At 51.4% G+C, this 16,407-nt stretch overlaps 1 protein-coding gene across 5 annotated transcripts in view; it reads right to left on the bottom strand.

Annotated features, from left to right (window-relative positions):
• Positions 1-16,407, bottom strand: part of GDPD5 (glycerophosphodiester phosphodiesterase domain containing 5) — a 138,065-nt gene that overhangs the window by 21,355 nt on the left and 100,303 nt on the right. For all 5 annotated transcript variants that reach the window (XR_011853002.1, XM_072133893.1, XM_072133891.1 and 2 more), the window contains exons 3-4: positions 11,094-11,197; positions 1,049-1,142 (exon numbers count right to left, since the gene is read on the bottom strand). Coding sequence is in view for 4 of the 5 variants with exons in the window: in XM_072133893.1 (XP_071989994.1) it covers positions 1,049-1,142; positions 11,094-11,197 (198 nt within the window). In the remaining variant the exon portion in view is untranslated. The remainder of the gene's footprint in view (positions 1-1,048; positions 1,143-11,093; positions 11,198-16,407) is intronic.

Below are 16,407 nucleotides of genomic sequence, written 5' to 3'. Positions count from 1 at the left end.
TCTCTGGTATCAACCACAACAGACCAGGAAGAGACTGACTGCAGGATTCTCTCACAGGAGGAATTACAGAATCTTCCTGCCCCAATAATCATTACACATTGTCACGCGTCTCCAGCTCCGCGACATTTACAACCGTCAACCCGCTGTTATATAGTGAATGGCCCCTTCAACGGAGACCCCCAGGTGATGGCATTGGACCAGTGCTAATAGAGTGTAGTACCCTGAACTACCTGTAGGTGTGCTGTGTTATCTATGAAATTCTAGAGGATGTAATAATGCATGCCATCCTGTCACCTCTGGGGGCACTGTGCTCAATGAACAGAGTGTAGTACCCTGGTTATCCACTAGGAGTGCTGGAGGAATAAAGGTCTCCATTAGGTTCTGTTACTTCATTTTCATCAGGGACCCCTGAAACCCACAATGTTTTGAACTCCACTGTTTTCTTATGAAGGATGCAGTACCACTTGTTACCTGCTGGGGCAGTGTTTGACACTATAGTGTGTAATACCCTATACAACCTATAGGAGTGCTGTTCTCCTCTCAACCTTTGAAGCACAACCCCCCTCCCCTGCTCTGGAGCTCATTATGTAGAACCTCTTGTGTTGTATTAGTAATGTTCTGTAAATCTCGCCCTTCGTGTGACCCTGGAGGGCGACGCTAAGTGGCCGCGTCTGAGGAGTCATTATCTGATGAATATTTATGATCACATCTGATGGATCGCCCTGAAATAATCGTGTGATGGCCTAATACAGAGTAATTACCGGAGTGTAGTACCGGAGTACCCCAGCAGGAGGAGTGCAGCTCTTAAAAAGGATAGTGTTTACTCCAGTCACATCCAAAGCTGCATTAAGGATTCTATTCACTCAAAAATCAGATGATTGCATTGTATCGATTGACTGCATTGTAGTGTCTTCTAAACCGTATTTTTATCTAATTTATCACAGAAATACTACATGTGACGCCATCCCATGTGACCAAGGATCAAGCAGAATGGTGAATGCAGCTCTGGAGTAAATTCAAGCTCTTGAGCCTTGACAAAAAAACTTACCAAGAGTGCTGTAATGTAAGTGAACCCCGCAGCAGTAGAGACCAGGATTGGAATGGACCAGTCACTCCATTGTCCCGTTCTGTTATATAAAAACCTGCAATACATGGAGAAGTAGTCAGGTACCTATATATACACTCGCATCTACTGTATACAGATGACCAGGAGGAGGTAGGACTCACAGTCTTTCTCTATGAGTGGGTGGATGTAGCAGGAATCACAGGCTTTCTCTATGAGTTGGAGGAGATAGCAGAACCCACAGGCTTTCTATATGAGTGGGTGGATGTAGCAGGAATCACAGGCTTTCTCTATGAGTTGGAGGAGATAGCAGAACCCACAGGCTTTCTATATGAGTGGGTGGATGTAGCAGGACTCACAGGCTTTCTATATGAGTGGGTGGATGTAGCAGGACTCACAGGCTTTCTATATGAGTGGGTGGATGTAACAGGACTCACAGGCTTTCTCTATGAGTGGGTGGATGTAGCAGGACTCACAGGCTTTCTATACAAGTGGGTGGATGTAGCAGGACTCACAGGCTTTCTATATGAGTGGGTGGATATAACAGGACTCACAGGCTTTCTCTATGAGTGGGTGGATATAACAGGACTCACAGGCTTTCTATACAAGTGGGTGGATGTAGCAGGACTCACAAGCTTTCTATACGAGTGAGTGGATGTAGCGGGACTCACAAGCTTTCTATACGAGTGGGTGGATGTAGCAGGACTCACAGGCTTTCTATACGAGTGGGTGGATGTAGCAGGACTCACAAGCTTTCTATATGAGTGGGTGGAGGAAGCAGGACTCACAAGCTTTCTATATGAGTGGGTGGATGTAGCAGGACTCACAGGCTTTCTATATGAGTGGGTGGATGTAGCAGGACTCACAGGCTTTCTATACGAGTGGGTGGATGTAGCAGGACTCACAAGCTTTCTATATGAGTGGGTGGAGGAAGCAGGACTCACAAGCTTTCTATATGAGTGGGTGGAGGAAGCAGGACTCACAAGCTTTCTATATGAGTGGGTGGATGTAGCAGGACTCACAAGCTTTCTATATGAGTGGGTGGATGTAGCGGGACTCACAGGCATTCTATACGAGTGGGTGGATGTAGCAGGACTCACAAGCTTTCTATACGAGTGGGTGGATGTAGCAGGACTCACAAGCTTTCTCTTGCTGCCTTTAAAGATCTTTTTTTATATTAAAAAGCAATGTGAATAGTAGAATATAAAGCCCTCCCTGTAGCTTATCCCCTACACTACACTGCAGCCACATTCCCCGTGTATATGTGTCCGCTCTTCTGTATTTGTGTAATTCCTCCTTCTGCCTCTAGTGACCCATTTGCACAGTCTGTGGAAGTGAGACGTGAATGACGAGTGCCCTGTAGGGGGCGCTGGTCTATAGGCACTGCAGCTGACTCAGTGATCAGGTGCTCTGTGCCCTGTAGGGGGCGCTGGTCTATAGGCACTGCAGCTGGCTCAGTTATGAGGTGCTCTGTGCCCTGTAGGGGGCGCTGGTCTATAGGCACTGCAGCTGGCTCAGTGATCAGGTGCTCTGTGCCCTGTAGGGGGCGCTGGTCTATAGGCACTGCAGCTGGCTCAGTGATCAGGTGCTCTGTGCCCTGTAGGGGGCGCTGGTCTATAGGCACTGCAGCTGGCTCAGTTATCAGGTGCTCTGTGCCCTGTAGGGGGCGCTGGTCTATAGGCAATGCAACTGGCTCAGTTATCAGGTGCTCTGTGCCCTGTAGGGGGCGCTGGTCTATAGGCACTGCAGCTGGCTCAGTGATCAGGTGCTCTGTGCCCTGTAGGGGGCGCTGGTCTATAGGCACTGCAGCTGGCTCAGTTATCAGGTGCTCTGTGCCCTGTAGGGGGCGCTGGTCTATAGGCACTGCAGCTGGCTCAGTTATCAGGTGCTCTGTGCCCTGTAGGGGGCGCTGGTCTATAGGCACTGCAGCTGGCTCAGTTATCAGGTGCTCTGTGCCCTGTAGGGGGCGCTGGTCTATAGGCACTGCAGCTGGCTCAGTTATCAGGTGCTCTGTGCCCTGTAGGGGGCGCTGGTCTATAGGCACTGCAGCTGGCTCAGTGATCAGGTGCTCTGTGCCCTGTAGGGGGCGCTGGTCTATAGGCACTGCAGCTGGCTCAGTTATCAGGTGCTCTGTGCCCTGTAGGGGGCGCTGGTCTATAGGCACTGCAGGTGGCTCAGTTATCAGGTGCTCTGTGCCCTGTAGGGGGCGCTGGTCTATAGGCACTGCAGCTGGCTCAGTGATCAGGTGCTCTGTGCCCTGTAGGGGGCGCTGGTCTATAGGCACTGCAGCTGGCTCAGTTATCAGGTGCTCTGTGCCCTGTAGGGGGCGCTGGTCTATAGGCACTGCAGCTGGCTCAGTTATCAGGTGCTCTGTGCCCTGTAGGGGGCGCTGGTCTATAGGCACTGCAGCTGGCTCAGTGATCAGGTGCTCTGTGCCCTGTAGGGGGCGCTGGTCTATAGGCACTGCAGCTGGCTCAGTTATCAGGTGCTCTGTACCCTGTAGGGGGCGCTGGTCTATAGGCACTGCAGCTGGGTCAGTTATCAGGTGCTCTGTGCTCTGTAGGGGGCGCTGGTCTATAGGCACTGCAGCTGGCTCAGTGATCAGGTGCTCTGTGCCCTGTAGGGGGCGCTGGTCTATAGGCACTGCAGCTGGCTCAGTTATCAGGTGCTCTGTGCCCTGTAGGGGGCGCTGGTCTATAGGCACTGCAGCTGGCTCAGTTATCAGGTGCTCTGTGCCCTGTAGGGGGCGCTGGTCTATAGGCACTGCAGCTGGCTCAGTTATCAGGTGCTCTGTGCCCTGTAGGGGGCGCTGGTCTATAGGCACTGCAGCTGGCTCAGTTATCAGGTGCTCTGTGCCCTGTAGGGGGCGCTGGTCTATAGGCACTGCAGCTGGCTCAGTTATCAGGTGCTCTGTACCCTGTAGGGGGCGCTGGTCTATAGGCACTGCAGTTGGCTCAGTTATCAGGTGCTCTGTACCCTGTAGGGGGCGCTGGTCTATAGGCACTGCAGCTGGCTCAGTTATCAGGTGCTCTGTGCCCTGTAGGGGGCGCTGGTCTATAGGCAGTGCAGCTGGCTCAGTGATCAGGTTCTCTGTGCCCTGTAGGGGGCGCTGGTCTATAGGCAGTGCAGCTGGCTCAGTTATCAGGTGCTCTGTGCCCTGTAGGGGGCGCTGGTCTATAGGCACTGCAGCTGGCTCAGTTATCAGGTGCTCTGTACCCTGTAGGGGGCGCTGATCTATAGGCACTGCAGCTGGCTCAGTTATCAGGTGCCCTGTGCCCTGTAGGGGGCGCTGGTCTATAGGCACTGCAGCTGGCTCAGTTATCAGGTGCTCTGTGCCCTGTAGGGGCGCTGGTCTATAGGCACTGCAGCTGGCTCAGTTATCAGGTGCTCTGTACCCTGTAGGGGGCGCTGGTCTAAAGGCACTGTAGCTGGCTCAGTGATCAGGTTCTCTGTGCCCTGTAGGGGGCGCTGGTCTATAGGCACTGCAGCTGGCTCAGTTATCAGGTTCTCTGTGCCCTGTAGGGGGCGCTGGTCTATAGGCACTGCAGCTGGCTCAGTTATCAGGTGCTCTGTGCCCTGTAGGGGGCGCTGGTCTATAGGCACTGCAGCTGACTCAGTTATGAGGTGCTCTGTGCCCTGTAGGGGGCGCTGGTCTATAGGCACTGCAGCTGGCTCAGTGATCAGGTGCTCTGTGCCCTGTAGGGGGCGCTGGTCTATAGGCACTGCAGCTGGCTCAGTGATCAGGTGCTCTGTACCCTGTAGGGGGCGCTGATCTATAGGCACTGCAGCTGGCTCAGTTATCAGGTGCTCTGTGCCCTGTAGGGGGCGCTGGTCTATAGGCACTGCAGCTGGCTCAGTTATCAGGTGCTCTGTGCCCTGTAGGGGGCGCTGGTCTATAGGCACTGCAGCTGGCTCAGTTATCAGGTGCTCTGTGCCCTGTAGGGGGCGCTGGTCTATAGGCACTGCAACTGGCTCAGTGATCAGGTGCTCTGTGCCCTGTAGGGGGCGCTGGTCTATAGGCACTGCAGCTGGCTCAGTGATCAGGTGCTCTGTACCCTGTAGGGGGCGCTGATCTATAGGCACTGCAGCTGGCTCAGTTATCAGGTGCTCTGTGCCCTGTAGGGGGCGCTGGTCTATAGGCACTGCAGCTGGCTCAGTTATCAGGTGCTCTGTGCCCTGTAGGGGGCGCTGGTCTATAGGCACTGCAGCTGGCTCAGTTATCAGGTGCTCTGTGCCCTGTAGGGGGCGCTGGTCTATAGGCACTGCAGCTGGCTCAGTTATTAGGTGCTCTGTGCCCTGTAGGGGGCGCTGGTCTATAGGCACTGCAGCTGGCTCAGTGATCAGGTGCTCTGTGCCCTGTAGGGGGCGCTGGTCTATAGGCACTGCAGCTGGCTCAGTGATCAGGTGCTCTGTACCCTGTAGGGGGCGCTGATCTATAGGCACTGCAGCTGGCTCAGTTATCAGGTGCTCTGTGCCCTGTAGGGGGCGCTGGTCTATAGGCACTTTAGCTGGCTCAGTTATCAGGTGCTCTGTGCCCTGTAGGGGGCGCTGGTCTATAGGCACTGCAGCTGGCTCAGTTATCAGGTGCTCTGTGCCCTGTAGGGGGCGCTGGTCTATAGGCACTGCAGCTGGCTCAGTTATTAGGTGCTCTGTGCCCTGTAGGGGGCGGTGGTCTATAGGCACTGTAGCTGGCTCAGTGATCAGGTTCTCTGTGCCCTGTAGGGGGCGCTGGTCTATAGGCACTGCAGCTGGCTCAGTTATCAGGTGCTCTGTGCCCTGTAGGGGGCGCTGGTCTATAGGCACTGCAGCTGACTCAGTTATGAGGTGCTCTGTGCCCTGTAGGGGGCGCTGGTCTATAGGCACTGCAGCTGGCTCAGTGATCAGGTGCTCTGTGCCCTGTAGGGGGCGCTGGTCTATAGGCACTGCAGCTGGCTCAGTGATCAGGTGCTCTGTACCCTGTAGGGGGCGCTGATCTATAGGCACTGCAGCTGGCTCAGTTATCAGGTGCTCTGTGCCCTGTAGGGGGCGCTGGTCTATAGGCACTGCAGCTGGCTCAGTTATCAGGTGCTCTGTGCCCTGTAGGGGGCGCTGGTCTATAGGCACTGCAGCTGGCTCAGTTATCAGGTGCTCTGTGCCCTGTAGGGGGCGCTGGTCTATAGGCACTGCAGCTGGCTCAGTTATCAGGTGCTCTGTACCCTGTAGGGGGCGCTGGTCTATAGGCACTGCAGCTGGCTCAGTTATCAGGTGCTCTGTGCCCTGTAGGGGGCGCTGGTCTATAGGCACTGCAGCTGGCTCAGTGATCAGGTTCTCTGTGCCCTGTAGGGGGCGCTGGTCTATAGGCAGTGCAGCTGGCTCAGTTATCAGGTGCTCTGTGCCCTGTAGGGGGCGCTGGTCTATAGGCACTGCAGCTGGCTCAGTTATCAGGTGCTCTGTACCCTGTAGGGGGCGCTGATCTATAGGCACTGCAGCTGGCTCAGTTATCAGGTGCTCTGTGCCTTGTAGGGGGCGCTGGTCTATAGGCACTGCAGCTGGCTCAGTTATCAGGTGCTCTGTGCCCTGTAGGGGCGCTGGTCTATAGGCACTGCAGCTGGCTCAGTTATCAGGTGCTCTGTACCCTGTAGGGGGCGCTGGTCTAAAGGCACTGCAGCTGGCTCAGTGATCAGGTTCTCTGTGCCCTGTAGGGGGCGCTGGTCTATAGGCACTGCAGCTGGCTCAGTTATCAGGTTCTCTGTGCCCTGTAGGGGGCGCTGGTCTATAGGCACTGCAGCTGGCTCAGTTATCAGGTGCTCTGTGCCCTGTAGGGGGCGCTGGTCTATAGGCACTGCAGCTGACTCAGTTATGAGGTGCTCTGTGCCCTGTAGGGGGCGCTGGTCTATAGGCACTGCAGCTGGCTCAGTGATCAGGTGCTCTGTGCCCTGTAGGGGGCGCTGGTCTATAGGCACTGCAGCTGGCTCAGTGATCAGGTGCTCTGTACCCTGTAGGGGGCGCTGATCTATAGGCACTGCAGCTGGCTCAGTTATCAGGTGCTCTGTGCCCTGTAGGGGGCGCTGGTCTATAGGCACTGCAGCTGGCTCAGTTATCAGGTGCTCTGTGCCCTGTAGGGGGCGCTGGTCTATAGGCACTGCAGCTGGCTCAGTTATCAGGTGCTCTGTGCCCTGTAGGGGGCGCTGGTCTATAGGCACTGCAGCTGGCTCAGTGATCAGGTGCTCTGTGCCCTGTAGGGGGCGCTGGTCTATAGGCACTGCAGCTGGCTCAGTGATCAGGTGCTCTGTACCCTGTAGGGGGCGCTGATCTATAGGCACTGCAGCTGGCTCAGTTATCAGGTGCTCTGTGCCCTGTAGGGGGCGCTGGTTTATAGGCACTGCAGCTGGCTCAGTTATCAGGTGCTCTGTGCCCTGTAGGGGGCGCTGGTCTATAGGCACTGCAGCTGGCTCAGTTATCAGGTGCTCTGTGCCCTGTAGGGGGCGCTGGTCTATAGGCACTGCAGCTGGCTCAGTTATTAGGTGCTCTGTGCCCTGTAGGGGGCGCTGGTCTATAGGCACTGCAGCTGGCTCAGTGATCAGGTGCTCTGTGACCTGTAGGGGGCGCTGGTCTATAGGCACTGCAGCTGGCTCAGTGATCAGGTGCTCTGTACCCTGTAGGGGGCGCTGATCTATAGGCACTGCAGCTGGCTCAGTTATCAGGTGCTCTGTGCCCTGTAGGGGGCGCTGGTCTATAGGCACTTTAGCTGGCTTAGTTAACAGGTGCTCTGTGCCCTGTAGGGGGCGCTGGTCTATAGGCACTGCAGCTGGCTCAGTTATCAGGTGCTCTGTGCCCTGTAGGGGGCGCTGGTCTATAGGCACTGCAGCTGGCTCAGTTATTAGGTGCTCTGTGCCCTGTAGGGGGCGCTGGTCTATAGGCACTGTAGCTGGCTCAGTGATCAGGTTCTCTGTGCCCTGTAGGGGGCGCTGGTCTATAGGCACTGCAGCTGGCTCAGTTATCAGGTGCTCTGTGCCCTGTAGGGGGCGCTGGTCTATAGGCACTGCAGCTGACTCAGTTATGAGGTGCTCTGTGCCCTGTAGGGGGCGCTGGTCTATAGGCACTGCAGCTGGCTCAGTGATCAGGTGCTCTGTGCCCTGTAGGGGGCGCTGGTCTATAGGCACTGCAGCTGGCTCAGTGATCAGGTGCTCTGTACCCTGTAGGGGGCGCTGATCTATAGGCACTGCAGCTGGCTCAGTTATCAGGTGCTCTGTGCCCTGTAGGGGGCGCTGGTCTATAGGCACTGCAGCTGGCTCAGTTATCAGGTGCTCTGTGCCCTGTAGGGGGCGCTGGTCTATAGGCACTGCAGCTGGCTCAGTTATCAGGTGCTCTGTGCCCTGTAGGGGGCGCTGGTCTATAGGCACTGCAGCTGGCTCAGTGATCAGGTGCTCTGTACCCTGTAGGGGGCGCTGGTCTATAGGCACTGCAGCTGGCTCAGTTATCAGGTGCTCTGTACCCTGTAGGGGGCGCTGGTCTATAGGCACTGCAGGTGGCTCAGTTATCAGGTGCTCTGTGCCCTGTAGGGGGCGCTGGTCTATAGGCACTGCAGGTGGCTCAGTTATCAGGTGCTCTGTACCCTGTAGGGGGCGCTGGTCTATAGGCACTTTAGCTGGCTCAGTTATCAGGTGCTCTGTGCCCTGTAGGGGGCGCTGGTCTATAGGCACTGCAGCTGGCTCAGTTATCAGGTGCTCTGTGCCCTGTAGGGGGCGCTGGTCTATAGGCACTGCAGCTGGCTCAGTTATTAGGTGCTCTGTGCCCTGTAGGGGGCGCTGGTCTATAGGCACTGTAGCTGGCTCAGTGATCAGGTTCTCTGTGCCCTGTAGGGGGCGCTGGTCTATAGGCACTGCAGCTGGCTCAGTTATCAGGTGCTCTGTGCCCTGTAGGGGGCGCTGGTCTATAGGCACTGCAGCTGACTCAGTTATGAGGTGCTCTGTGCCCTGTAGGGGGCGCTGGTCTATAGGCACTGCAGCTGGCTCAGTGATCAGGTGCTCTGTGCCCTGTAGGGGGCGCTGGTCTATAGGCACTGCAGCTGGCTCAGTGATCAGGTGCTCTGTACCCTGTAGGGGGCGCTGATCTATAGGCACTGCAGCTGGCTCAGTTATCAGGTGCTCTGTGCCCTGTAGGGGGCGCTGGTCTATAGGCACTGCAGCTGGCTCAGTTATCAGGTGCTCTGTGCCCTGTAGGGGGCGCTGGTCTATAGGCACTGCAGCTGGCTCAGTTATCAGGTGCTCTGTGCCCTGTAGGGGGCGCTGGTCTATAGGCACTGCAGCTGGCTCAGTGATCAGGTGCTCTGTACCCTGTAGGGGGCGCTGGTCTATAGGCACTGCAGCTGGCTCAGTTATCAGGTGCTCTGTACCCTGTAGGGGGCGCTGGTCTATAGGCACTGCAGCTGGCTCAGTTATCTGCTCTGTGCCCTGTAGGGGGCGCTGGTCTATAGGCACTGCAGCTGGCTCAGTTATCAGGTGCTCTGTGCCCTGTAGGGGGCGCTGGTCTATAGGCACTGCAGGTGGCTCAGTTATCAGGTGCTCTGTACCCTGTAGGGGGCGCTGGTCTATAGGCACTGCAGGTGGCTCAGTTATCAGGTGCTCTGTGGCCTGTAGGGGGCGCTGGTCTATAGGCACTGCAGGTGGCTCAGTTATCAGGTGCTCTGTACCCTGTAGGGGGCGCTGGTCTATAGGCACTGCAGCTGGCTCAGTTATCAGGTGCTCTGTGGCCTGCAATAAAAATATCTAGGACCTAAAAATAACTCCTATCTGGTAAGGCAGAGTTCACACAGCAGACAAAAACAACACTGTGCAGTACCACATGTCACCACTTCTGTCTACGTGTATTACACAGCCAGCAATACAACAGAGCCCCCAGCTATGAAAGACTATAATTGTAGACCTGCTCAGCCCCTGGATATGATGTGCAGTGTTATACCTGCTGCTCAGACACACAGAGCACAGAGAGAAATCCCTTTAAATCCCCTGAAGGTCACTACGGCTGCACTGGATTTAGTCCGAGGGCCGCACTCTGACCCCTCTACTTCTCCATAGATCAAAGTGAAGACAGAAAAGACCTGGAAAGTGATGATCCCCCAGTATCCTGGTCTAATTCCAGTCATTCTGTCACTTCACTTTAACCCTTTAAGTGGATTTGTAACAATGCACATTGCTCAATGCTTACAGCAGGACTCACAGGCTTTCTCTATGAGTGGGTGGAGGGAGCAGGACTCACAGGCTTTCTCTATGAGTGGGTGGAGGGAGCAGGACTCCCAGGCTCTCTCTATGAGTGGGTGGATGTAGCAGGACTCATAGGCTTTCTCTATGAGTGGGTGGATGTAGCAGGACTCATAGGCTTTCTATATGTGTGGCAAGATGTAGCAGGACTCACAGGTTTTCCATATGAGTGGGCAGATGTAGCGGGACTCCCAGGCTCTCTATATGAGTGGGTGGATGTAGCAGGACTCCCAGGCTCTCTCTATGAGTGGGTGGATGTAGCAGGACTCATAGGCTTTCTCTATGAGTGGGTGGATGTAGCAGGACTCACAGGCTTTCTATATGTGTGGCAAGATGTAGCAGGACTCACAGGTTTTCCATATGAGTGGGCGGATGTAGCGGGACTCACAGGCTTTCTATATGAGTGGGTGGATGTAGCTGGACTCACAGGATTTCTATATGAGTGGGTGGATGTAGCAGGACTCACAGGCTTTCTATATGAGTGGGTGGAGGAAGCAGGTCTCACAAGCTTTCTATATGAGTGGGTGGATGTAGCAGGACTCACAAGCTTTCTATATGAGTGGGCGGATGTAGCGGGACTCACAGGCTTTCTATATGAGTGGGTGGATGTAGCAGGACTCACAGGCTTTCTATATGAGTGGGTGGATGTAGCAGGACTCACAGGCTTTTTCTATGAGTGGGTGGAGGAAGCAGGACTCACAGGCTTTTTCTATGAGTGGGTGGAGGGAGCAGGACTCACAAGCTTTCTCTATGAGTGGGTGGAGGGAGCAGGACGCACAGCAGATACTCACCAGTTGAACTCATTGTAGTCGTTGTGAACTTCCCACCAGAAATAAAACCAGGTAAGTGTGAGGAAGAAGGTGAAGGTGAGGATCATGAACCATAGCAGCTCCCACTGCGGACAGAAAGAGGAAATCACATGAGATGAGGACAAGTTCATTAAAGGGGATGTCCAGAGAACCCGTCAGGCAAAATAACCCCCTAAACTAAATAGATTTTCATAAACTGCCATTAGAGAGCATTGCCTCTATCCCTTCATTATCCCTCTACATGCCTGTAAACCTAAGCAATGAGGTCCTAAAGCTGTATGCAAATGACCTGTGAATTGTCCAATGAGTCATTAGCATATTCAAGCTGTCCAACTTATTGATGAGTGGGAGGCACAGCCACACCCCCAGTGCTTGACTGACAGCTGCTCCATGTAATGGCTGCTCCATGTGCTTGCTGGTGGCCACACCTCCTGCAGCCAGTGTGTGTGTATAGGAGAGATACAGCAGCTCCAGGCAGCCATGTTACAGCAGAACATGTCAGATTCATGTGTAGCTGATGTCTGTGTCTCTCACCTGTGTATTAGGAGGATGCAGCATGTCAGCAGATGCAGCACTCACACTAGCAATGCTTTACTATACATTACACACAGACATGAGCAGGGGGAGGAGAGGGGAGGGGTGACAGGGGTGACATCACTGCCTCTGACCATGTGACCAGCCTCATTTACATAATAAAGAATAGATGATTTTACAATGATTAATGTATGAAATAACTAGATAAAGGCTGGGATGGATCCTTGGGAGCTGCGCCAACAGGTAGAGGTGACAGAAATAGTGACACAGACCTGATGACAGGTGTCCTTTAAAGTTCTTTACAGTCAAGTGGGACCGTCTGCATCAACTCATTAGCATAATAAACTTAACAATTAAGAGCACGGCTTGGTCTTCTTTACTTTGCACTTGAATTATTCCCCATTTCTACTAACACAATGTCACGAGCTCCTCTGCTCTATCAGCTCCGCATGTTGTAAGAGCCAAATATTTTGGTAACATCAGGGTCATGTGATCCGCCATTAGTCTGAGAGCGGAATGTGGAATATTCCTGGGATCCGGACTTCACGTTCTGTCCCCGTCCTGTGATGGGAGATATTCATCTGTGATTGGACGGGGAAGCCATTTAGATAAGAAGCCAAGGCTGAGCCTTCTAAATAACCGTGTGCAACCCCGACCTCCAGGGTCACATGACAGCGTTTAAAGGGGAACCCATTCCATATCTTTGTGTACAAAATCTTCACTGTGTTATGAGTGCAGTAAAGAGAGGGCACTTTATGGCAATCATGTGACAGCAAGGAGTGGGTGCTTTATGGCTGCTGCAAAGAACAGGAGTCATGTGACAGCAGGGAGGGTTATGCACTTTATGGCAGCTACAAATGACAGCAGGGGGTGCGCTTTATGGCTGCTGCAAAGAACAGGAGTCACATGAAAGCAAGAAGAGGGTGCTTTATGCCTGCTGCAAAATACAGGAGTCAAAATGACAGCAGGGAGAGTATTCTTTATGGCAGCTGCAAAAGAAGAGGAGGTACAAGACATAACATGAAGGATGTGACAGGAACCCCCAACACATCTTCTTTAAAAAAAAAAAAATTTTTTACAATTTTTGTAAAAATATAAGTTTTCGAATATGCTTTTGAATCGCAAAATTATCCTAATAAGCCTGTGTAATGTCCCCATTGCATGTACCGCAGCAGATCTCACTAGGTGTTTTATAAAAGTCCCGATTATGACACAGTTTCCCCAGGGAGCTATAAACAAGAGAATCAATCCCACAATAGAGTTTAGGAACGTTGGATTGACAACCCATATGGCCTCCGCTACAGCTCCTGCAGCAGTTGTAACGTAATTTTCTATCAAGGTCCTAATTTTGAAATATAGTCCTTTTTCCCCAATGGCAGCATATTTAGAGGACCTGGTAAAGCAGAGTAGATAACCAATATGGCCTGCACTACAATTCCCGCAGCAGATATAATAAAGTTTTCTATAAGAGGAGACAATTCCCCTGATTCCTCATGTCAATACAACTAGAAAATAATCTCCACACAGTCTGAGAAAGCTGGGTTGATAACCAATATGGCCTAAGCAACAGCTCTCACAGCAGTGTTGACTAAGTTTTCTATAAAAGTCCAAATTGAGAGATATTGTCCCACTACCCCATGGTAGTGTAAATAGAGGATCATTTCCATACAGAAGTCAGGGAAACAAGGATTGTCATTCCATATGGCCTGCACTACAGCTACCGCAGCAGATGGGACTAAGTTTTCTATAAAAGTCCAAATTGAGAGATATTGTCCCACTACCCCATGGTAGTGTAACTAGAGGATCATTTCCATACAGAAGTCAGGGAAACAAGGATTGTCATTCCATATGGCCTGCACTACAGCTACCGCAGCAGATGGGACTAAGTTTTCTATAAGACATAAGAGAACATAGCTCATGTCCCACTGGCAGTATAAATAGATTTCAATACTTTCTGAATAATACTCCTGAAGAAATTCACTTCCACAATGGCAGATAACATCATGGAGTCACCCTGCAGCCCCTCCCAAACCCATCTAATTTTAGGAGGTCAAAATTTAGCTGAAAAATAACGTCCACCAAGGATTTATGACCGGATCCAGAAATAGCGAAACAGGAAATTTCACCGGGATAAAATCAGGTCGTAGACGCATTTCGCGGGTAAGGAAAAGGATTGAGTAACATCAACTCATCTGTCACCTATAGGAGACCTAAGACATGTGCTCCTCTATACAGAAACCCATAGAAAATACTTACCTTTCATACCGTATGTATTTCACTGATTGGCGATTTTATCTCTGCACCATATGACGGTGTTATTTACACTTTTTTAGGTGCATTTAGTGAGTAGAAATTTTTAAACCAATTTACTTTGGCTGCCACTAAGGGCACGGTATGGCGGTACTATCTACACTGCAGTGGCACTACATATCACAGCATTGCTATTATGTAGCATAAATAGTAGCCTGATATTTATGAGCCATAAAATACTTAGCGGTGGTATTACATGGACACTGTATGGCGGTACTTTTGTGAGTACTACAAAAGGTGATAATGTCATAACACACGGCTATTAGGCGACCCTAACAATAGGGTCATATTTTTGTTCTTCTTCCAGTGGTGATATTATATCGGCACAGTATGGCGGTTTTATTTACAAAGTATTAAATATTGTAGTGCTATCATGACACCGCTATTAGGTGACACTACTAGTGACCTGACATGTTTAGGTCAATTTTTCTACAACTTCCATAGCACTGGTGTTATATAGTGACACTATATAGCAGTATTATTTACACTGTATAGCACTGTTGTAGGCTCTATATGTACTAGAAATGCCTTTCTGTTATTCTAGCACTTTTTATATTTTTGAGCCAATCTATGTTATGTAATGACTGTTGACATTATAACAGCACTGGATGGCGGTACTATTTATACTGACTAGCACCGTATTAGTGTGCCACTATATTTTGTGTTATATTACACTATAAAATAACCTGATATTTTAGAGGCAATGTTTAATTGGGGTACAGAGCGGTGGTATTATATCAGCACTAGATGGCGGTAATATGTGCACGTTATAGGTGCCGTGTCCTATTCTGCCTATATGGTGAGGATTCTGGGTAGCCGACGCTGCTCTGTATTCATAGACGAGTTCTCGCTGTAGGGCGAGGTGTCTTACTTTCCGGAAAGGCATGAATGTCTATATGGAGGACGTTCACCTTGACAGCGCTGACGCTGGAGAAGACGCTGCGCGGGGAAGGCTGTCAAGAAACCAGCGAAGCGCAGCAGCGGCCGCCTCCCGAGCCGTCCAGAGACTGAACGGATCGCACGACTACCACAACCTCTGATTATCCCAGAAATAGAATATCCGCCTCCATCCAGCCTGATATCAGAGTGCGGGAAAGCTGGGTGACAGCACATGCAGTAGAGACAAGATGCAAGTCATCACCTCAGTACTAGAGATATACACAGGAGTCTACTCACCGCATGTATACACAACCAGTCATAATACAGGAGGCTACTAATCACATCCTGACCAAAGCACGAGCTACGTGGTAACATAACTACCTATGCAGAGCCGTATTATAGTAGTTATAGTCTTGTACATAGGGGGCAGTATCAGTGGCGTAACTACAGCCGTAGCAGCTGCTACGGGGCCCACGAGGTCTAGGGGGGCCCGCGCTACCGAGCCGACTGTAGCGCAAATTCACTTCAGGGATTCCACCGAAGAGAAGAGAAGGTAGTGTGGTTAGGGTTTTGCGCCACCTCTAGCCTGATGTTCCCCTCTCGGGCCACATACATTTGACAGCGGGGAGCAGCAGAGGAGGCACACAGGTCCGGCGGTCCGTACACTGGAGTTCACACAGCCGCCGCTCCTCCCCAGGGTACGGGACCCGCCGGATATGTCCCCGGCCAGTGTTCACACAGAAGCAGTGAGGTCTGGGTTGCTCCCTGCCGCGCTTTCTGTTCTGCATACAGCGCCTGCGAGCCACCGGGACCTCGGGGGAATGGCAGAAGCCCCAGGCACATAGTGTGCAGCACAGGCCCATCCCGGGGACTGAAGAGCAGACGGACTAGGCCCGAGGAGAAGAAAGATCCTGAGCACAAGGAGCGAGGATACATCTTCTGGTAAGTATATATATGTGTGTGTTTATGTATATGCTGTATAGTGTGTATATACTATATGTATGTGTGTATGATGTGTATATACTGTATGTATTTCTTCATACGCTGTATATGTGTGTTTATATGATGCATGGCGTGTATATACTATATGTATGTGTGTATGATGTGTATACACTGTATATGTTTCTGTATATGCTGTATATGTGTGTTTATATGATGCATGGCGTGTATATACTATATGTATGTGTGTATGATGTGTATACACTGTATATGTTTCTGTATATGCTGTATATGTGTGTTTATATGATGCATGGCGTGTATATACTATATGTATGTGTGTATGATGTGTATACACTGTATATGTTTCTGTATATGCTGTATATCTGTGTATATATGATGTATGGTGTGTATATACTATATGTATGTGTGTATGATGTGTATACACTGTATATGTTTCTGTATATGCTGTATATGTGTGTTTATATGATGCATGGCGTGTATATACACTATATGTATGTGTGTATGATGTGTATACACTGTATATGTTTCTGTATATGCTGTATATGTGTGTTTATATGATGCATGGCGTGTATATACTATATGTATGTGTGTATGATGTGTATACACTGTATAT

Source organism: Engystomops pustulosus, chromosome 2 (genome assembly GCF_040894005.1).
Source record: "Engystomops pustulosus chromosome 2, aEngPut4.maternal, whole genome shotgun sequence".
Lineage (NCBI taxonomy): Eukaryota > Metazoa > Chordata > Amphibia > Anura > Leptodactylidae > Engystomops > Engystomops pustulosus.
The sequence above is the reverse complement of the archived record's forward strand: the minus strand, read 5'-3'. Positions and strand labels throughout refer to the sequence as shown.